At 29.9% G+C, this 23,547-nt stretch overlaps 2 protein-coding genes across 16 annotated transcripts; one reads left to right on the forward strand and one right to left on the reverse strand.

The window, feature by feature from the left end:
• Nucleotides 1-320: 320 nt before the first annotated feature.
• On the forward strand, nucleotides 321-4,204 carry LOC105198640 (integrator complex subunit 11). Of its 4 annotated transcripts, none has more exons than XM_026134476.2 (6): nucleotides 322-474; nucleotides 612-701; nucleotides 1,296-1,546; nucleotides 1,630-2,052; nucleotides 2,135-2,959; nucleotides 3,066-4,204. In XM_026134476.2, exons 3-6 carry the CDS (start codon nucleotides 1,298-1,300, stop codon nucleotides 3,354-3,356), a joined length of 1,788 nt encoding a protein of 595 aa, XP_025990261.1. In that variant the 5' UTR covers nucleotides 322-474; nucleotides 612-701; nucleotides 1,296-1,297; the 3' UTR covers nucleotides 3,357-4,204. The 4 variants fall into 4 exon arrangements, with proteins under 4 accessions (XP_011163722.1, XP_025990261.1, XP_039310744.1 ...); XM_039454810.1 differs by lacking the exon at nucleotides 322-474 and adding an exon at nucleotides 505-519 and having other exon boundaries at nucleotides 608-701; XM_011165420.3 differs by lacking the exon at nucleotides 612-701 and having other exon boundaries at nucleotides 321-474.
• On the reverse strand, nucleotides 3,983-22,767 carry LOC105198641 (kinectin). 12 transcript variants are annotated; one of them, XM_039454721.1, is made up of 18 exons: nucleotides 22,081-22,767; nucleotides 21,130-21,292; nucleotides 20,645-20,808; nucleotides 16,720-16,902; nucleotides 15,921-16,221; nucleotides 14,153-14,928; nucleotides 13,411-14,073; nucleotides 13,169-13,275; nucleotides 12,872-13,040; nucleotides 12,514-12,600; nucleotides 11,477-11,725; nucleotides 11,260-11,403; nucleotides 11,027-11,164; nucleotides 10,738-10,902; nucleotides 10,573-10,653; nucleotides 9,136-9,408; nucleotides 7,674-7,713; nucleotides 3,983-5,326 (listed from the first exon to the last, which is right to left on the reverse strand). In XM_039454721.1, exons 2-18 carry the CDS (start codon nucleotides 21,275-21,277, stop codon nucleotides 5,283-5,285), a joined length of 3,732 nt encoding a protein of 1,243 aa, XP_039310655.1. In that variant the 5' UTR covers nucleotides 21,278-21,292; nucleotides 22,081-22,767; the 3' UTR covers nucleotides 3,983-5,282. The 12 variants fall into 12 exon arrangements, with proteins under 12 accessions (XP_039310655.1, XP_039310650.1, XP_039310660.1 ...); XM_039454716.1 differs by having other exon boundaries at nucleotides 15,921-16,224; XM_039454726.1 differs by having other exon boundaries at nucleotides 9,136-9,378; nucleotides 15,921-16,224; nucleotides 22,081-22,766.
• Between the last annotated feature and the right edge of the window lie 780 nt (nucleotides 22,768-23,547).

Here is a 23,547-nt window from a genome sequence, read left to right on the forward strand (position 1 = left end):
GTTAGGTATATATTTAAGAATAGTATTGTGGCTACATGAATTTTAAATACTTCGTCTTTACACATTTCCTGGAATAATTTGAATACATACGATAATATAAATTTGTATAAATTTATATTTGTAACGCCTAGAAACATAAATGAAATACATGATTTAAGAGAGTTATTTAAAATAATTCTGAAATGAATTATTCTTTAATTAAAACATAATTCTATCATTTTTTCAAATAGAGAATGGATTGTGAAAAAATTATTTACGTGATCAAAATTTACTAGATCGAAAATATTAGAATATAACACTATGACAGTCAGCCGGATGGGAATTCATATTGCGTGTAGTTGCGTTCGACAAAGTTCGACAGCGCAAGCCATTCCCTCCATTCTCCACTATTGCTCAAAAGGCTGCAAAAGTGTGCGAATTGACATCACTGCGACGGGAGTTCAAACCGTTCAAACTTCAAACGTTTCTCTCTCGGTGAGTTTTGGAATACATATATACTCACACGATACAGATAACCTTGTAGGTTAGGATTTTTATCTACATATATTATTTTTTTATCAAGTTATCCAGACTGCTTTACAAAGTCTACATCTTTTGTATTTTCGAGGTAGCAGCATCCCAGCAGATCCGTCAATAATCACATTGAGTGTAAAGTAGTGGGAAATAGTGTTTACAGGACCCTGATAATTTCTGAAGAGAACGTAATCAATTTTACATATGCGTTTACATTAATCCTCTTATTAATTCTCAATTATGATTTGTGTGCATGGAATCATTTATTTATTGTATGCTTACAAACCGGTGCATCAGTTATCGGCGGTTAGCTATCTCCTGCTAACCTAATTTTAATCTCATTTATATTACAAAATTATAATTTAGAAAGTGATAGCAAATTGTTGATTTAGAACAGTCTGCAGTTAATTGATATCTTTTTAAGTATAGTACTATAATAACGTCAAAATATGTGTATATTTTTTTATGTTGATAGTATATCAAGTCTATTACTCTGTTTAAAGAATATTCTTTTTAAAACAAGAGTTGCATTTATTTACTTACAACAAAATATTAGATATTAAGACATGTACTTATAAATAGCTCACTTCAAGTTGCATCCATTCATTTTCGATCATTTAATTTACAATCAAATAACATATTGATATAGATTTAAATTTATTTAAATTGCATTTGTTGTTTTTCTATTTTTATTATATGCAAACAAGTATTTTATAACATGTAATATAAAGTAATATAATATTTTACTAATGTTTTAAGTAATGTTTTATTGTTTTTTTTAGAAATGCCAGACATAAAAGTTACTCCACTTGGTGCTGGGCAGGATGTGGGTCGTAGCTGTATCCTTGTTTCCATGGGTGGCAAAAATATTATGCTGGACTGTGGAATGCACATGGGATTCAACGATGAGAGACGCTTTCCAGATTTTTCATACATAGTTCCAGAGGGTCCTGCGACCAGTTACATTGACTGTGTCATCATTTCTCATTTTCATTTGGATCACTGTGGCGCTTTACCATATTTCACAGAGATGGTAACGTAATATCGAAGATTTTGTAATAATTTTGATCGTCATATCTTGTTTGTTCTTTTATTATTTTTTATTAAAAAATACAGGTAGGCTACACTGGACCAATTTACATGACACATCCAACCAAGGCTATCGCGCCGATTTTGCTGGAAGACATGAGAAAGGTTGCAGTCGAACGTAAGGGCGAGAGCAATTTTTTCACATCGCAGATGATTAAGGATTGCATGAAGAAAGTTGTCGCCGTTACGCTTCATCAATCCGTCATGGTCGATCCAGAATTGGAGATAAAAGCTTACTATGCTGGACACGTTCTTGGAGCAGCTATGTTTTGGATTCGCGTAGGATCGCAATCTATTGTATATACAGGAGATTATAATATGACGCCAGATCGACACTTGGGTGCTGCATGGATAGACAAGTGCAGGCCAGACTTATTAATATCGGAGTCGACATATGCAACTACGATTAGAGATTCCAAGAGGTGCAGAGAAAGAGATTTTCTCAAGAAGGTATGATAAGATACTTTCAGTTTATTATTAATGATTTAATTGATTTCAGTTGAACCGTTTTCAAAACGTATGCATATTTCAGGTACACGAATGCATCGACAGAGGCGGGAAAGTATTGATTCCCGTATTTGCTCTCGGTCGCGCCCAAGAACTGTGTATACTTCTGGAAACGTATTGGGAGAGAATGAATCTAAAAGTACCAGTTTATTTCGCGCTTGGTTTGACCGAGAAGGCCAACAATTATTACAAAATGTTTATCACCTGGACCAATCAAAAAATTAAGAAAACGTTTGTACAGCGGAACATGTTTGACTTTAAGCACATAAAACCATTTGATAAAGCGTATATCGATAATCCAGGTGCGATGGTGGTGTTCGCCACGCCAGGAATGCTACACGCCGGTCTTTCCCTCCAGATTTTTAAGAAATGGGCGCCTAATGAGTCCAATATGGTTATTATGCCGGGTTTTTGCGTACAAGGCACCGTGGGACACAAAGTCTTGAACGGCTCGCGAAGAATAGAGTTTGAAAATCGACAAATCGTGGAGGTGAAGATGGCTGTGGAGTACATGTCCTTTTCTGCTCACGCCGATGCAAAAGGAATAATGCAGTTGATACAGTATTGTGAGCCAAAGAACGTTATGCTGGTGCACGGAGAATTCGCTAAGATGGAATACTTGAAGGAGAAAATTAAACAAGAATTCGGTGTCAATTGTTATAATCCTGCAAACGGCGAAACTTGTATTATTACGACTACATCCAAAGTTCCCGTAGATGCTTCTCTAGCGTTGCTGAAAACTGAAGCTAAAAGATACTCTGCCCTGCCGCCTGATCCAAAGAGACGAAGGCTGCTTCACAGCGTCTTGATGTTGAGAGAAGACGGTGTCTGTCTTGTAGATGCGGATGAGGTAATAACTTCCACGTGATAATCGTTCAATTCGATCGCTATTCCTTTTACTTGAAATAACAGATGGTATATGTGCATCAATTGACTATTGCTCTTGTATTTATTAGGTTGCAAAGGCTGCAGGTATAACGAAACACGTGGTCAGGTTCACATCCACTGTACAAGTAAGGGATCCCGGTCCAGCGCATGCTACTACTTTAAAACTATTGCAACCATTGAAAGAAAGATTATCAGGATGGACGGTCCAATTAACGGATGGTTCTATATCGGTAGAATCCGTTTTGGTAAAGGTGGAAGGAGATGAAGATGATCAAAAGAGTGTTTATGTTTCATGGACTAATCAAGATGAAGATTTAGGTAGTTATATTCTCGGGTTTCTGCAAACGATGTTGAATTAAAGAAATGGAGAAGAATATTATTAAAAAAGAAAATTTTAATCTGTGATACTGAAACGTGGTTTGCATTATCATTGTTAAATGAATGATTGTAAATCTATTTTGTATCACTTAATTTTTAGCTCAATTAATATTGCATAGCACGCAATATTAATTGAGGTATAAATATATTTTCCAATACACTGTTAAACATTGGATGACAGTTATTTTTTTATGTTTTGGATGTTTGTATTTAGCTTCATAGAATAAGACAACAAATATATAGAATTACAAAACTAAATATGAAAAATATTGTACCTGTCACGCATTCTTTTAGTTACCTGTAAAATGTCCATCCTAGAAAGCAAGTAAATGTATATTGCTCAAAGATATGCTGTATATAAATGTAGTATAATAGTTTTAGATAGTTAGTCAAAAGGTCTTTACTAAAGTCGATCTGAAAGTGTAACTTTTAGAATAAATTACTTAAACTAGTCTGAATAGATAAATCAAAATGTGTATCATGTTTTATACTTTATAATATGTATGTATGGACGTATGAATATCAATAAATAATGATATTTATTTAAAAGCGTTATCCACTACTTAACAGATAATTGAAATGAATGACTATTCAAGATTGCATAATATTCAGCATCAAGTAAAACAGTAAACTTTTATTAACTAGGAATATGCTTTCTAGATACAAAACGGTAAATAAGTACGCAGTGTACTAAACATACATGCCTCTTACAAAACTCAGTACAATAACCCTATTTTTTTTATGCAACCAATCGATTACACAGGTGAACAAAGAACTCTTTAAGTGTACTAATGTCTAACACAGTACTTTTAAATATTCATGCAAGCAAGTATTGAAAAAAAACGTCTTAAAAAGAGTTCTAGAGTATGTAGCTACTCCAATAATAATACGGAACATTTTGGCTTATTCAATTAATAAATGTTTATGTGAAGCGTAATTAAGTATGAATATAAATAATGTTGTAAGCATCAGTTTTTTTTTAAATGCCCCTAAAATTGTTAACTTGAACTTGTTAAATATATAATCTTAGATCTGATAATAAAAGTCTATGTGAACTATATGAAAATCCGTCTCATGTATGCAGTACTTACTTTCAGTACAAACATTGGGCGCAATTAATTTCAATTAACATTTGTATATATATATATATATAAGACTGGCTCGTTCAAACTCTCACCTTACTTCATTATTGCACATGAAACAAATAACAAATTTGAACTTGTATATAATGGAACAACATGAGGATCGCGTCTTACAAATTTGGTGTATTGTGTTCGCTATCGATAACAAAAAATGCCATATATACTTTATATCCATATTATCCATATATATGTATATTTATATATAATTTCTGGTCCATGCATGTAACAATAAAAAAAGAAAAAAAAAAGATATTAAACACTAGTAACAGTGTGACTCAGAAATAATATCAGAATCAATATCATTATACACAAATAATGAATCATGAAGTCATGGAATCCATTAATTAATTAATTATACAATTTTTTTCTTGCGTTACAAGAACATATTCCTTAAGTGTTACGTCTCATAACAAAATTAAAATTTATAAATTGTTATAGTTTATAAATTCTATAAACAATATTAATCGGTAATCCATAATGCACAATTTTGATAATCTTTACATTCGTATTGTATATTTATAATTATAAATTATATAACCATCACATACGCAAGTATTTCAAGATTTTCCATTTAATCGCTACTAGTTTAATTATTTATATTTTCTCCACATAATAAAATATGATATTTTTTTACAATAAACATTATTCGTAATATTTTCACTTTATATTAGTCTTCTGAGTAGCAAAGTATGCCATTTATACCTATGTAGCAATGCTTCGCTTTTTGCATTTGCGCATCCCATCTTTTCAACCACCAGTACTGCACTAGCGTAGTTTATTTTTTGAAGTTATTTTTTTCCTGAACCACCCTGAAAGATTACATTAATATAATGAATAAAGGGCATTGGCACAATTATTGACAATACAAATATATATCCTACATATTTATTCTTCCACTTGCATGTATAACAAAATAGATGATTATATGTAGATACGTCAAAACAAATATTATAGAAAAATAAAGTTATAACAAAATATTGCATATCAATAGAATCTTGTAAACTTTGAATATCTAATAATAAAACAATCAGGAAGAACAATTTTTTAAATCTATGAAAGATAGCGCATAACAATGTGAATTATTAATAAAAAATATTAATATTATATAGTTTACTAAATATTTCTTATTAATAAAATAATGTTTTCTGCGTTGTCTTTCATTCTGTTAAATCTAATAAGTGAACAAAAATACATGCCTTTTCTAATTATACTACAATCAAATACATAAAGCACAAACATCCAAAACCCATTATCTTAAGCTAAGAAGCAATTTACACAATAATGATACATTCCAAGTATAGATAATTTCATCAACTTGTACGAAAAAGCAATTACTACATATGTATATGCAATATTAGAGCAATAAATAAATTAAATCTAATTATTTTACTCTAAAAAGCAGTTTACAAACAACATATGTGCGATACTTAATAGCACACTTAATAAATAAATAAAAAGAAGCAAAAAAAGATTAATTGAAAATTCATTGAAATACGTAGCGTTAGCACCGATATTATCTACATCGATTAAATCTGACATTTTAAGATTAAAACATATACATATTTAAAATTGTTATCACTATTGTTAGCATTCTACAGATTCTGACATTTTATTTATCAAGAAGTATTACGATTAAGCGACGAAAAATATTTCAATTAGAAAACATACATGTACAAAACAGTAAAAAAGGCGAACATTTACTATAGCCTTTGATATATGCTATCACATCATTATATTATTACTTGAAGCTAAAATTTATAAATATAAAAAAAGGAAAAAATAATGGATGATGCATGACAGTAATAAAATAAAGTCAAATATTATAAAAAAATAATTGTTACAAAGATTAATCGGTTTAATAAACATCATTTTTCTCGCGCAGTGTACCCTTTACCCCAGTGTTTGTGCTGACAAAAATTTCCTCGTGTGTAATTATATACATTTCTGGATATCTATTCGTTGTACAATCGTCATTATATTTTTCTAAATTTATACATATTCTTCTATATACTTCTAAATACTCTATATACAAATGTTGTAAAAGCAACATGTATCTATTTATCTTGTTCTGAAATTAATATATACATTTTACACATATAATGGATTTAACAGTTTTGTAAGTCATAATCGGCAGGAGTTAAAGATGGGAATAGAAATTATTTTTCTAGCCATAATGTGCTGAGATAAGATGCAAAATATTTGTAATAATATATAGGTCACAAAATAAAATATAAAGCCACTGTTTTTGGAACATATCTATGTATATATGTGATATAAAGTTATACAAACAGTTAATATGACACTATTTAGTTAGAACTACTATTTAGAATATATAAAATCATTATATAAATTATTTAATTTCTACGATATTTTATGTGATTTCAAGCAATTATATATATTTACAAGATTATATTATAATTGCATTTCATAAATAGAACAAATTTAAATATAAAAACTTAATTATAAGTAATTCTAATTACAAGAATAATTGTAATTAAATTTTATCTTATATATCAAATACGATGTCTAACACTTCTTACATCAACACCAAACATTGAAAAAATTTGCTCTAAGCATATGTTCCAAATAATAAACATAGTCGAACAGTATATGGCCTATAATTTACTATGTGACACAAACATATATATATATTTCGATGTTTTTATTTCATTTATATCATTTTTAGAATACTTATTTTATAAAATATTTAATCATATAGTCATTTTTTATATTCACTTGTACAAAAAAATAAATTTATGAAGTTCATACAATTCTGAATGTGACATTTCCATTTTCCTTATTAATAACACAATATTTAAAATACCTAATCTTTATTAATAATTAATATTGGTACGTCAATATGTTGATGATAACGGTTAGCTTGTTCCAAAGTATCAAAATATATCTTGCTACATTTTATGAGATAAAAGAAAAATAATATGCAAATACAAAAAATTGAAAATAGTGCATTTATAAACACGAATATAAAAGTTTAATGCCACAACAGAATGTGTGTGATGAGAAACTAATTATTGGTAAAATAAATTATATATGATAAAATTTGACACATGAATTGCTAGCGGTAATTCTACTATTAGAATTTTTCCGAAAGGCTAGGAATAAACATTTCAGTATCTCATCTTTAGATTTGCGTACCTGCGAATCTGCGCCGTTTTGCCATGGATTTCTTAGTGGACTGTCGAAACAATCAAAACAATTAAATTGTTATTGATCACAGAGCAAGCATTTAAACAACAAAGCTATTCGTTTCTTATAAATCGTACAATTGCAATATAATTTGTGATTGCTTTGAGCATATTACATATTGACTTTATAATGGACAAACACTGGGACAAAGATTGCATACAAAAAAAAAATTTCAATTTGACACAATACGAGATTTGAAAGATAGTCTATATATTAAACAGTTAAAACTTAACCCTATTTGACTTACAAACTTAGCATTATCGTGTTAAAATTAGAAATTGTGTTTTCGTCGCTTAAAATGTAAATGATAAGATACTTCTGCCAAAATATACATAATATCATAAATTTTAGGCTATTAAGAATTTTAAACATATAGAAAAAATGCTGCAAATGTATAATATGATGTATAATCAATAAGTTTTGTAGTTATTTGATGAAGCGTCATTTAGTGATTATACCTCTAATAATTGACTAAAAAAAGTATTATCCATTTTTAGGGATGACAAAAGAATGATAATTTTGGATATATAGAGAAATTTAATTCTCATACACTTGGACAAAATAATTGGTATATATCTGTAAATCTCACGATAAGTATTATGTAGCAAATATATATATGAAAAGTAAATTACAAGGCGCATTTATTCTATGATACGTTATCGATATGAAAAGGTTGATCTATATAAGTGCAAAGTTACAAAACCAATTTTCATCTAATTGTATGATTACAGTACTATTGTATATCACATGCGAGTTAAATGTACGGACGCGTTTCACTTCCTTACTGATAGCCACAATAATAAAATAATACGTTGGAGTATACAGAATCAATCTACGTCATAAAATACTGTTTCAAGGTACAAGCTATCAAAAATAATATTGCTTTAATAGTAGCAAAGAAATCATAACAAAGGACTCAGTATTATCACAAAGAATATCTGTCGAAAAAACGTACGCATTTTGCAAAAATATTATGTAAAAAAATGTTTTTTTTTTTCAATCTTTATATTTCGTTGTTCCGTTTAGTTAATTTCTCCTGTGTACATTTCTCTGTTCGTGTGTTATTTTATTTAAGTATATCGTATTAAAAAACAAATACCTAAGGCTAATTTATGTAATAATTAAAATATATTCAGGGATATATAAATTAGATAAATAAAATACAAAATATTTAAAAACTTCAAAATTAAAGCAGATCTTCATTGTTAATATTTGTTGCAACAATATATACACCTAAATTATTTTCAAAAATATTGTAAAAGACACATAAGTCGTAAAGAAACCTTATAATATTCTTTGTAATATTGAGCCCTAACAAATGTGTTTCACATTTCAATAATTAACTGAAGTGCACCTATTACAGTAATCGAGCCAGTAACACTTTCTTTCAGTCTCAAACTTGTAAGTTTACCTTCCTCTTTTTCTTGTGTTTTTTATGTTGCTGGCCAATCACTGGGTTCCAATTAGCCTGTATATTGTGATCTGTCATATGACAAGAATTGGAGGAGTATTTTGTAGTGAGAGAGTTGTTCTCAATTTCTTGTTCAGATTGACTGACCAAATTGACGGGTTTGGTAATGGAACAGTTTGCAAACTCTGTATTCTTGAGAGTATTTTCTAACGCAGCTATCAGAGCCTGAGACGCTAGAGGAGGCTGTATTCCAGATATATTATTATCTGACTGCTTAAAGGAATCAATTATGGAAACGGCAATTTATCGAATTGTGTTCATTCATATTAGTAATAAATATAATGATTAAAATTGCAAAAAATTGCCATCCCAATAAATTAGCCTATAACCTTGTGATCTTGAAACACAGTAATCAAAATGCTAGTACAGTTTTAAATAACAAAAGGCAGAATTTTATTTATATATTGCAAGAGAATAATATATTTCTCCTTAAATAATATATTTTAAAAATATTAACAAATTAATCTCTGTGTTGTGGCTAGATGGCTGCAATATGTAATGTAAAGATTGCAGCTTGGAATATAATTCAATCGAATGATGATTATATCAATATTTTATTAAATTTGATGACATCTACAAATGACACCTTTCAAACAAATCTGCAATTGAGTATTTGATGACATGTACACTATGATTTCGTTGTACAACTGTATTCCAAGATTTTCGATAATTATTGGTATAGTAGTCTCCTATTGCATTTAATAATTATATGTATTATATATAATTATATATAATACATTATATACATAATAACTATACATGATACATTATATATAACATAACAATTACTAATAATGTTATATTATATATAATAATTATATGTAATGTAACTTCACAATGTTATAAAAATTAATATCAATAGATAAATAATTACAAGAATAATTTTTATAATAAATAAATTTAAATTTCTTAGTTTTACAACTGGTACAAAATCTGAGATAAATTGAAAAATTATTTTTAATTTTGTTATTCTTTTTCTTTGTTGTCATAATAAAAAATACGGCAATATATATATATATATATATATATATAAAATGTATGTATGTATATATATTAATCCAAGCATTTTTATAATGTCAAAAGTATTATCAATTTTGTAACATCTATATGCGCAACTGTTTGATCATTCAGTTAATAATATATGTACAAAAGAATATAGTAAATCACAATCAGGTGATTATTTATTAGTAATTACTGGCAGATCTCTCATGATTAGTAAGGAATCATATCAGTGTTTTGCAGAATTATACAATACCTAATGCTTTTATAACAAAACTTTCTGTTGTTATAAATATAGCAAAAGCTATGTAGTATTTCCGATAGAGAAGGCACACCGTATGATAAGAGTTACAGAAATCTTCACTAATAAATACTAACCTCGGATTGAAGTGAATCCGATGTGGGTGGACCGTTTAGCATAGACTGCTCTGAACTGCTACAACCGCCACAAATTTCGTTCTAAAATTAGTAAAACAATATTTTTTATACATTTCTTATTTGATTCTAAATATATATTACAAAAAAACAATAAAAATATAGTACCTTAAGTTGGGACACTTCCTGTTGAAGTTGTGTGACAAGATTTTTCTCATACACTAAACTCGCCTCACTAGTTTCAACAAGGGAACGCAATTTTGTAACTTCGGTATCCAATATTGCCCTCTTATTGCATTCTACTTCTAATTCCTGCGATAATAGCGCCTTCTCCTAAAATAATAACAAAAAATCGGTTGAATAGCGGTATTGAAAATTACTTTCAATTTTAACAGCATCGGTATTCATTATATATATAACATAATTAATAAGAAAAATATAATTTAATGACATCTACCTCTTGTAATTGTTCTAAAGTAACAAGCTCGTTGTCATCTAGTTTTCCACAGGATGTGACTCTCTGCGCGGCTTTAAGTAATATTCCAGTACGATTTTGTTCTGCACGCTCTTCCAATTCTTCAAATCTCTGTTTAAACTAGAAAAAAAATTGTAGCATGTGACAAAAGAATACATCCCAATTTCCCAATTAAAAAAATTTGCTCGTAAAATATAAATTTCCATGATTCTTACCTCTTCACTTGAGATTAGTTTGGCTTGCATATCATTAAGTTCTAGTCTAAGATTCGCCACTTCGTTCTCCTTTTGTCGAAGTTGCGATTGCCATCTTGTTTCCTCGGATTCTATATAACTTTGTAGTTTATTAAGCATACCTTCCTATATAAGAAGATTAAAATAAACATGTTATATTTTTGTAATAAAATATTACCAAATTCAATGAAGTACTCACTGTGTCGTAAATAATTTGTTTGTAATGCGAAACCATGCTTTGCAAATTTTTGTTCTGTTTCTCCAAATCTGGATTTATCTGATCTGTGTTTTTCTGTTTTAATTCGTTTAAAATAGCACATATTTTATCTTCAAAAGATTTGAGCCATTGTTCGTGTGTTTTTTCAGACACTTTAATCTCTGGGAATATCCTCTGTAGAAGTGTCTTAGTTAATTCTTCTTGTTCTTCTTTAATTTTTTGTGTTGCCTCCTAATTAAAGAAACATAAATACTATTATAAAAGCAAAAAAGGTAAAAAAGAGGTCAATCAACAAGCACGTAAAAGATTGTTAAATAATAATTAACCTAGATCTCAATGATACACATGAGAAACTTTAATTAATATATTGATATTACGTTTCGGATTTACTTGCCCTGACTTTTTCTTTACCTTTTTTGTTTTTGTATATAACAAGTTTCAGTATGTTATAAATATTATAAAAAATATTGTTTTAGAAAATGATGGATTATTATCCAACATGTATCTAATATCAATAAAATGTATATCAATAAACAATGAAATATTAATTAACATTCAATAATCGCAATTGAAATGATTCGAGAGACATAATAACATGTAATTAAATCTAAAATGTATTGCAATATATATATATATATATATATATATATATATATATATATATATATATATGTTATTAGTTTATTATGAAGTATATCATTAAGTCAACTATCATTAACATATCAGTCTATTTCTTTCTTGTTATTATTTATTAAATGTCATATCTAATAATAGAACCGCATGGTAAAAGTAGTCGCTCTGTGTAAAAGTAGTCGACCCATAGTCTGTGGGTTCCATATTCAATCCCGATCTTCATCCCATGTGTGCTTTGATTTTGTAAGAAAGTAATTGAAATAATAAACATTGTGAGTATATATAAAGAAATATAAACTGATATTAATAATACGTTTCAGAAATTTTCATTTCAATAAGATATTTAAATAAGATATTAATAATTGAGAATTAGCAAAAAAACTTACTTTAACACTTCTCTCATCACTGGATTTGGCACGCATCTCAGCAGCAGAAAGAGCCTCCATCACTTTCCAATTCTTTGTGCGTAGATCCTATGGTGCAGAAAAATCAAAATGTAAAAAGTAAAGAAATAAGTTTACGTTTATTATTATAACCGATTATACTTTGCTTATAAATAGTATACAGAAAATTAGAACATATCGATTTGTGTAATTCGTATATTAATGGAAGTAACAAAGCTGTACGCTAATATTACACAAACAAATAGCAATTTAATTCAAACACGTACAAACTTATAATTTATAAAATACAACAAAATAAAAAAATATTTAAGATATATAAAAAAATTTACAAAGAACTTACATTATTTTTAGATTTTTGGTCCTCCAAGGCTTCTTCTAATTGCCTAATAAAACGTTGGTGTTTTTCTGCATCATTTTGTAATATATGTAACTTTTCATCTATTTTATTAAACTCCTCTTCCTTGTGCGTCAACTCGGTAGTCAATTTTTCTAGTAGAGCTTTTTCCTCTCTGGATTTTTAGAGAATATTTTATGGAAATTAATTACACAATATTAACGGAAGTAGTTAATAATATGTATATTATGTTAAAAATTAATTATGTTAAATAAAAAAATTTACATAATTATATATACATACAAATTAGTATGTTGAGGTTCAGTAGTAGTCGCTAATACTACATCCGTATGGATTTTGTTCTCGTGTTGTTGTTGAAGCTCTTTTTGTTTCTCTACAGCATTCGCAAGCTGTACACATAAGGCGTATTTTATAAATGTTTAAAATTTAAGTTTTATATGTCTCATATATTAACATTAACAATTTTTTTATATTATGCAACAATTAAAAAAATTTGAAAACGATTAAACATAACAAAACAATACCTCAATACGCAGTCTGTCATTTTCTTCTTGGAATTTCATAATTCGCAACTGTTCATCTCCCACCTTTTTCTCATTACTCTGTAGTCTATTTAATTCAGTTTGCAAAGCGTTCAATTCACTTGTCATTTCATTGGATTCCCCAATCTGTATACCCAATTCCAATTGTAAATTTGCTAATTTTTCCTGTAGTCTCTGTACTTCATTTTGATACTTGTTTGAATCGTTCTTCGCTTCTTTCAAACTATAATCCGTCCTTTCAAAATCGATTTTCATCATATCAAACTTCTTTTGTACAGAATTCAATTCGGATTCCATACGTGCGACTTGCATATTGGATTGTTGTAAATCGTTTTGTACGGCATAAAATTTGTCCTGTGATCTCTTTAGCTCATCCTCCTTGTTACTCAATGCATTTTTCAAGGCTATAATTTCAGACGCTTCCGATTTAGCTTCATTCAATGTAACTGATAGCTCCGATTTTAATTTTATTAATTCCGTTTGAGTCTTGCTAAGTTCTACCTTTAAGGTAGGCAATTCATTAGCTTCATTTTTCGCATGATTTAATTCAGCTTGCAGCGAGTTCACTTGCTTCTGTAGTTCCTGTTCGTGTCGATGCGCGCTTTTCAGTCTATGATCTAAATCGGTATGAGCACGATGAGATTCCTAGAAAAAAATTACCAAGAAAAGATAAATTAGTTGGAAAGTTTATTTAAAAGTGTCAATAAGAGATCATGGTTCTCACCTCAAGTTGCCTAGCAACATCTTGTAGTCGATCGTTCGTTTCCTTGAAGTGCTGTAATTGCCCTTCCGAGTGCATCAATTGATTCTGCATTATTCCTAATTGCTGACGTAACATCTCTATTTCCGCGCTGCTGCTCTCGCAAGTCGCTTGCAGTTCATTTTGCAACTCCTGCAGCTCCACGTGTTTCTGGGCCAATTGCGATTTCAATGCATTCTCATTATCACGCATCTGAGCGAATTGCACTTCCATTTGCTTTCGCTGCGCCATCAACTCTTGCTGTAAGTGACCTTGAGTCTGTCCTTGATCTTCTTGTAATTTGTGAATGATAGTAGCATCCTCATTCACTTTGGTCTGCAGTTGTTCAATCTGTCTAGCAAAACCTTGTTTCTCCGCCGTATGACTTTCTAAAATATGCTGCATTCGGGTATGCAATGTCTGAGTCTCCATAATTTTGGCGTTCAACGATTCCTCGAATTGTCTAATATTCGCTGACAGTCTAGATCTCTCGGTATTAAATTCAGCTCGCAATTCCTTCAATTTGTTTTGGAAGGCCACGCTCGCTTCGTGTTCGTCGGCTAATGCTTTCTCTTTTTCCGCCAATTGTTTTTTCAACTTGATAACGGGGTCGGCGCGACCTTCCGTCCACTCGGAATGCTCTAACGGATTGTCCTGCTGTTTATTCAAGAGTTGATTCGTGAGAATCTGTATTTCAGAACGACTAAGTTCAGCCTTCTGAATACATAACATCAATAATTCAACATTAACGGCATCCCCATCTGAAAAATTTTTTAGGTTAAAAATATCAAAAATTTAAATATCAAAATTAATATTTTATAATAAATTTATACAGTTTGCAGCAAAAATTTCACATATACATTAAACTGAGTAAGTTAAAATTAAGTTATTGAATATCACTTAATGCAAAAACGTGTATATATGTACATATAATTTATTCTTTATTTTTTTTTATATACGTTTGCTCCAACTAAAATAATCTTTACAGATTACAATTGTTTCAGAAAGACAAGGATTTAAAATTATTACTACTCGTATTGCAGGGCTACGGTACTAAGTGCACGGACATTGACCTTTGTATGTGTGTATGTATGAGTGTGTGGAGAGGGGGAAGTGATCCTACCTCAACCACATTCCAAAGCACTTCAAAGGAATTTGCTTAATTTTGCTTTGGTCATATACTTCACATAACTCACACTTTATTTAATTTATATTATTTACATTATAGTATAAATTAATTTCTTTAAAAAGAAGTATATGTTATATATAAATATTATATATTATCCATTTATCAACTTTCTCATATATGACAATAGCAATCTCATTATCATATAATTGTACTGAAAGCTGTTAATTTATTTGAACATGTATTAATGTCAAGAGGCGCGGTCGCGTCTCGCGGTATTTTTTCTTATCTTATCTTTTTTTATTTTTCATAATATATTTACATTATATTAAAAAGTAATAAAATATATAAATTTATGTAAATATTATTATGAAATCTTTTAGCATAAGTTGTTAAAGTAAAAACTAGCAAGTTACAGTACAGAGAGAAATAAGGTCGTATTTCCAATCAATTAAATTGCAGGCTATAGAACGTTATAACGGGTTAGAAATATTGATTTGCTCTCTGTAAGAAATGCATATATAGATTTGTATTATCTCCAAGCGCTAGAGATTTATGCTTTTGTCATTTATTGTTGAATAGGATCGTGAACAAGTAAATTATATGTATTTATCAACAGCGACTTACCGATCTGAGATAAAATGTCATTCTTTTTTTTCGTCTTTTTAGGTTCCTTGTTTGGTAACTGTTGGACTACCTCCTTAACAATTTCTTTCACTTCCTTAACTGGCGTTTCTTTCTGTTGCTCCTTTATTTCCCTCATCATTTCTTTATTAGAAGATGCATTAGTATAAGAATTACTATCCTGTTTCTCATCCTTAGTATTTTCATCTTTCTTCTTTATAGCATCCTTATTATTTTTCTTTGATTTGGTTGGAGTATCCTTTGGTGACTTGTTAACTTTCTCCACCGTCTCAATTTGAGTAATCTGCTGAAGATTCTCCCTCTGTTATATATGTGATAGATATATTGTGTTATTATGTTAAAATCAAGCAAAATAATCAAATAAAAGAGATAGAGTTCATAAAAATTAGTATTCACGTTAATTATTATCTATGGCAATGTAAAGAATCATGTCATTACTTAAAACATTATTTGCTCAACTGTTGATACTTCATAAATATGATTCTTGTTAGTTGAGAACATTTGATGAATGCTTAATAACTATATACATCCTTTCATGCACGTGTATTTTCCCAAATGATAAAAAGGAGATTCAGCGATGAAAGAAACGAATGGTGATGTAATGGCAAATATAGTAATGATTTTTAAAACATTTTTTAATCGATATTTTGAAAAAAGTTATTTTGCTTGATGTAATATTATATTTTCATTTATTAAATGAAATAAATAAAGAAAAAAAAGGCAATATGCAGAAAATACAAGAGTAGTGGTGCGAGATATTCTACAAATAGCAATCACTCACACTGTGACTCCGTACGAGTTCAAGGTCATCCTTTGGATGAATAGTGTCAAAATGATTAGCCTCTGCCAAGGGAGGTTGCGAGGGATTTAATTCAGTCACAATGACTGATGGCTCGTCTTTATTTACGAGGATTGGTTTTATCTTTTCAAGTTTTCCTTTCTTCTTATTGCCTTTGTTACTCTCCTAAGAGTTTAATGCAGACGTATAATGTTCCAGTGTTATTTGCTCAAAGAAAGCAATCAAAAAATATCTAGCAGCACGCTCGAAAATCCATAATAATGGGCATATAATAAGGGGCATATTTTTTTTTATATATAACTTAATAAACCATTTTGTATCATGGTATTATGCTTCACATAATAACACAATATAATTAATAAATAATTAAGTTAATATCCTTGCAAGCGTATAAAAATTAATGATTAATAAATTATTGATAATAATTAATTAATTAATTATTGATAAGAATTTATTACATCTCTTTTCACCTTATACTTAATTTGTCCTCTTGTGCATATAAACCTGGAATTTACAAGTTTGTTACGTCGTTATTGACATTTCTGCAGTACTTTATCATAAAGATTAAAATTTATAAAATTATTGCAAAATGTTTTTTAAAAAATATTCTATTTTATACATGACTAAAGCTTGCTGAAGATTTGTAGAAATTTTCAATTTTTTCATATTAACAATTTTTCATGCCTGGCTCTCTTGTAATCTAGGTGATAAGGTAGTCGAGACTGAAGCAGTATCATTAAAATGCTGCTGCATATGTATGACGAAGTTATTTTTAGAAAATAATCTTGAACTTTCAGAGTTACTTATCAATGAGACACGTATACAAGAAATACTCAAGTAACAACTTGAATTCAATCAAAATCACATTTTTCATTATAAAACCTATTTATTTAATATCTTTATTCATCTTTATGTGCATTAATTCTTTTCAAATAATGAAGATCTCTTACTTATAAAACCATAATCTTTTGCTCACAAAGATTTTCATTTCATGTAACCTCTCAGTTAACAATAAATATTTGATCTTTCCATAACTTACCAAGACATCATTCACAGGTGTTACATAAAATTTTTAAGAAATAATAAATTCTGATTTTTACTTAAAACAATACGATAAAAGATAAAGTGATAAAAATATATTTTTTACAAAACAAAAGTTATTGTAAGTTGTGGTTAAAAAATTAACAAATGAAAAAGCAACAATCGTAAATGACTTCAGTATGTGAAATGTTGGAATTGACATTAGTTGTACTGAATTACAATTTTCTCTGAAAAAATAAAATAAAATCAAGGAGAAAATTTATAGAAATTTTCTCAAGATATTTTCTCACATTTCTTATGTAAATCATGATACAATCATGATAAGAAACGAAGTTTACTACTAATATATATTTTCGCAAATACATCTCTATGGAAGAATTTATTTGTAAGTTATTTGATTCAATGCCCATTATTATATAATGCATATAATGTAAAAATGTGTTATAATTCACGAGTGCTGAAAATTATTTGAAAAAAGAACCTCTTATAATTAATACATATAACATATAAATTTATAATTTATGCCTATTGTATGTACACACGTGGACAGAAATGCCTAACCATCTGAATTTGCACGAGAGTCGAGGCAAGTTTCAGACACGCACTCCTTTCTAAATATTCGTGCATTACGACTAATCGTTATTCGAAAAGCGATAACATAAACTTATATTAAAATAAAAATTAGCAAGTAAAATTAAATTTAAACTAATCTGAGCTTAAACTGAACTTAAACTAAACTGAACAACATTAAGGCTAAAAACTAAACCTAAAACTAAGTTACAATTAAATTTAAATTAAACTCAAATTAAACTTAATAATAAATAAATAAATTATAAATAATGTAGTATTACTTTTTATTAAAATCGCAATTAAATTACAAAACATTTCGCAATTCTTTCTCATTTTGTCAAACTATTTTTTATAAAAAAACAATGCAAAAAATTATCTTTTTAATTCTTCTCTCACCGTACGAACAGAGATTATACGGCAGGAAAGAATCTAAAGACATCATTGTAAATCACTAACAAAATTAAATTAAACAATAATTAATTATTTATTTTGAATATTAACAATAGTATTTTCAATGGTGAAGATAAATAATTAATCACTAGTCAATTTAATACTGTAAAAGAACTATTACAGAATTATATTATAATATATCATTATTATATAAATATAAATCTTTTTAGAATATTAATTTTTAATAATTTAATATAGAGTAACAAAATAATTATTATAAAATAACAGATACATATTAATTATTATAATTAAATCAAACATTAAATAAACAATATTTACTTAAACGTAATAATCATTCAAATAATACTTATCTTATAAGTTATGAAAATAATATCCCAGGCAGCATATAATATTAAAAAAATATTTACTAAATATTGATAATATATATTTTAATATTTTATAAATATTTGTCATAAGTATTTAGACTTGATTATTAATTAATTAAATAATTAAAAGTTAAATAAAAATTTAAAAAGTTAATCACTTAACTTAATTTAGTTAATTTTAAATGCATTAACTTTTAACTTCAACTTTAGTTATTTTTAAACTTTAACTTATTAACTTTTTTCTACGTTAATTTTTTAATCTTTGTAAATGGCAATATTTATGTTCTATGAAATCTTGAACATTAGGCACATTTAACTTAAAAAAAGTTTAACGATCGATGTTTTTAGATTCTTTCCTGCCATATGATCTCTGTTCTTGCGGTTGGAAAAGAATTAAAAAGATAATTTTTCGCATTGTTCTTTTATGAAAAATAGTTTTACAAAACAAGAAAGAATTGTGTGGGATGTTACGTAATCTAATTGCAATTTCAATAAAAAAAAAGTAATACTACATTATTTAAAAATTATTGATTTATTATTAAAATAAAAAAAATAAAATTTTAAATTTAGTTTTACTTGCTAAGTTTTATTTAATTTAAGTTTTCGTTACCGTTTTTCGAATAATCATTGGTTATAATGCACGAATATTTAGAAAGAAGCGCGCGTCTTGAACTTGCCTCGACACTCGTGCAAGTTCAGATGGCTAGGCATTTCTGTCCACGTGTGTACACACTTGTACATTATATACATATACCATTTTTCATTACATATATCCAGAAAAGTTATTATCAAATGAGTATTGAGAATAACAATAAATATTAAAAGTTATATAAATAACTAAAATTCTATATTTATGCCTCGTGGATTATACAATAGAATAAAAATAAAATAAAACTGAGACATGTCCTGCTCTTTAATTTGCCGAGAGTAGATGTAATGATAAGCCATATTATACATCATCTAAGTTACCGTGCTTCATGCATGAAAACGTAATGTTCAAATCTTAAATACTTTAAAGACAGCTGTATATACAGTTCCCATTTTTATTTATAAAGCAGGCAACCATGATTGTAGCGTATTAGTGTGAGAATAGCACGAAAAGCGCGTAAAAATTAATTGTGCGTGTGTGTACGCGTATGCATGGTGCGCGTGTGTATGTGTCAGCCACAAAACGGTCGTGCTTCTTTTGTTTCACGTTAAATAATTGCCGAGAGTTATTGCTTTCTTCTTTTGTATCATCATTCTATATCATTAACATTTGAAGTTTAACAATTGTGATAGAGTTCATTGACAATAAGTCTATTAGAGCGTTCGCTTAGCCCTCAATTTTTTCTTTCTAGCGGTCAACAAACAAATAAACGAAGATAGACCTATATACATTCAGTAATTAAAATCGTAGCAGTACTCTTCCTTTGGACATTAAATTGAAGAGTGTACAATCTATACTATACAGCTTACTTAATTCTTATGGAATAACTGCAAGTTTTTTAATAAATAACAGGAATTAACAAATTGTTTACCTGTACTGGAGACTCAGAGGGCAATATTTGAGGAGTTTCTTCAAATTGCACATGCTCCGATCTTTCATCTTTCTCTTCTTTATCATCTTTCTCCTCTTTCTTTTCTTTCACCTTCTTTCCTGCTTTATTTTTGTGCTTCTTTTCTTTATTTTTATCCTTTTTACCTGTAAACAAAATAAAAAAAGAATCTATTAAAGACTACCATAGTATACAAGAATATTTAATACTTCTTTAACTTATATATCTCAATTTTACTTATTTTCTATTTATATATACTATTTATGTTTATATATATACTCTATTTATGTATACATATTAAATATTTTCAATTTATATCGCATTATTTTACACTAAAATTTTAAACTAAAACATTATCATATTATTTTATATTAAAATGATTGTAATTGATTACATCATGGGTCAAAATAACTCATCATGATGAAAATTTAACTTTACAAGATTGCACAAATTAGTACTCGACATACTTGACAACAGATCATCAGGAAACTTTCGCTGTTCGGCGATTGCTTCTTCGTAAGATTTCTCTTTTATACCAAACATCGAAATGCAAGCGATGGCTGCAGCGGAGAGAACGACAATGCCGACGTACACAAGTCCTGTCTGAAAGTCCATCTTTGGTTGTTTTATCTGTAAGAGAATTATTGTTCTATTTTAGAAAGTTTATATTTTAGAAAAAAAAGTATCAATAAATCATATCAGATAAATTATCTTAAGAGTAGATTTGTAATTCACATTAGAGAATTATCGAGCACTATTGAATTATGTTAAAACTAATTTCTTTCATTTTCACAATATTTTCTTATCTGTATCAGTTCGAATCACACAGTTATTTGTCCTTTGAACCTCCCGATAACTTTTTGAGATGCCACGTGAATCATCGGGAGATAAAGAACACTAATCATATTTGTAGAATTTATATTTGTGCAAAAAAACTTCCGCTTAGCTACAGTAAACAAGAAATCTAAAAATATAAGAACTTTGAGACATTTTGGCAGAAAGTACGATAATCACATCAAATTTGGAAGTGGACAGGAAAATCGGATTGGATTGCGAGGATGCTGGATAATTTCTAATGTCCTTGACGCATCCCAGTGGGGCATCCCAGATAACGGTGGGACGTGTATACGTGTGCAGGCTGAGCGAGCGAGCGAGAGCGGAGTGAAAGAAGGAAAGGAATCACGGTGAATGGCCGTGCGGGAATATGTATCGGGGCTGTGATATCGCGAGATATTTGAAGGATGGACGACAGCATATGGATTTAGGGGGCCGCGGGTCATCGACACATCGTCTGGAACTGACCGGCTGAATTCGATGCGTTTAATAACGGTGTTACGGTGACCGGCACGGCACGCCGTTACCATCACCGTGGCCGATACCCCGGCGAGTTTCGCACGCGCGCCGACGCAACCACTTACCGAGAGAGTGTTTATATCCCCAAGTGGATTCCAAGACGCACACGGTGCTGCGAAAAACGGAACGGACGCGCAAAAGGTCGGGCAGGGATCGTCGCGAAACGTCGCGTGCTCCTCGTTGCGCGGACGGTACACGCAGTACACGGCTGGGTGTCGCGTAGGCGAGACGGCCGGAGTAAGAGCGAGGGGGAGAGAGAGAGAGAGAAAGAGAGACGGAGCAGGAATCGCCGGAATCGCACGCACGCGGCTCGATTCCCCGAAGCACTATGGCGGCCGGACGTGGAGCGAGCTGTACTAGGCGCCACAAGCCACGCCTATCGGCTGCCGCCGGCTCCGATTGGTGCGCGGCCTCTGCCACGTATGCAAGACGGCGTCGTCGACGGCGACCGCTCTCACCCTCGCCGCTCATCCACGACTGTCCACGACCAACGACGACGACGGCGACTGGCGACCCGGACGGCTATGGCTAGACCACCGGCTCGGGTTATGGGGTTACCCGAGCGTACCGGCGATGCGACGACAACGATGACGAGCCGGCGATTGAATCATCGACGATCTAATTCAATCGCCGTCGTGTCCCGTTTGCGCGCGACGCGTATCGATGCCGCGTATTGCCGCGTATCACCGCGTATGTATCCACAAGTGCGCGTCGCGGACGATGGCCAACTTCGCGGCTCGCGAGTGCGAAAACGCGCTTACCTTCACGTCGGTTGGCAATTCGATTAATCGAATTCGCGGTTCGCGGGCGAGCGCTCTTCACTCTGTTCAAATCGAATTGTGCCATTGTCGTTCGCGAAAGAGAATGCGTGTTTGAATGACTTAATGTTATTAACTATATTGTACATTTTTACACGCTGAATGCTGTTGAATTAATTAGTTTAATTCATCGATTGATCATTTGCATTATGCACAAATGCAACTTTTACAAAGCAAAGTTGCATCCGCGCGTAATGCGAGATTGATCTATCGATGAATTAAAAAACTTACCCTCTATCTCCTTCTATGCCGAAATAAAATTTTCATTAAATCTACATTTCAAGAAAATATATATTAATTGCGATACGTTACTTTCAACTACAATTACTTCAATGTTGTATTTGCGTAATTACAGATGCTATTTTTCAAATGAATTTTATGTATTCTTCAAGTTTGGTAATAAATCTATCAGTTTTAGAGACCGGCATGACATCAGACTCTTTCTATATTCGATAACCTAGCTTGATTCAGACTATATCTTTAATGGTTAGATAACAGTATTCAGATAAATTTAGCTGATATGTCCACTAGAGTTACTCATGTAAAAAAAACTTAATTTAAATTGATTATCAATTTTTTTCAATTATATTTTAAAACTCTATTCAAAATATAAATAATTTTATACAAAATCTTTGTTTTTGATTGTTTAATGTAAAAATAATTAATCAATTAAAATTATCTGAGTAACTGTCAATTCTTTTAATTATTAATTTT

This window comes from Solenopsis invicta, chromosome 1 (assembly GCF_016802725.1).
Source record: "Solenopsis invicta isolate M01_SB chromosome 1, UNIL_Sinv_3.0, whole genome shotgun sequence".
In the NCBI taxonomy this organism is placed as follows: Eukaryota; Metazoa; Arthropoda; class Insecta; order Hymenoptera; family Formicidae; genus Solenopsis; species Solenopsis invicta.

Coding starts and splice junctions, on each gene's coding strand:
- LOC105198640 (XM_011165420.3), top strand. CDS start 1,298: ATGCCAGACATAAAAGTTACTCCACTTGGTGCTGGGCAGGATGTGGGT. Junction 1,547..1,629: donor TACCATATTTCACAGAGATG/GTAACGTAATAT, acceptor TAAAAAATACAG/GTAGGCTACACTGGACCAAT. Junction 2,960..3,065: donor GTCTTGTAGATGCGGATGAG/GTAATAACTTCC, acceptor TGTATTTATTAG/GTTGCAAAGGCTGCAGGTAT.
- LOC105198641 (XM_039454714.1), bottom strand. CDS start 21,277: ATGGACTTTCAGACAGGACTTGTGTACGTCGGCATTGTCGTTCTCTCC. Junction 10,903..11,026: donor CTTTAGAACAATTACAAGAG/GTAGATGTCATT, acceptor TTATTATTTTAG/GAGAAGGCGCTATTATCGCA. Junction 5,327..7,673: donor AAAACGGCGCAGATTCGCAG/GTACGCAAATCT, acceptor GTAATCTTTCAG/GGTGGTTCAGGAAAAAAATA.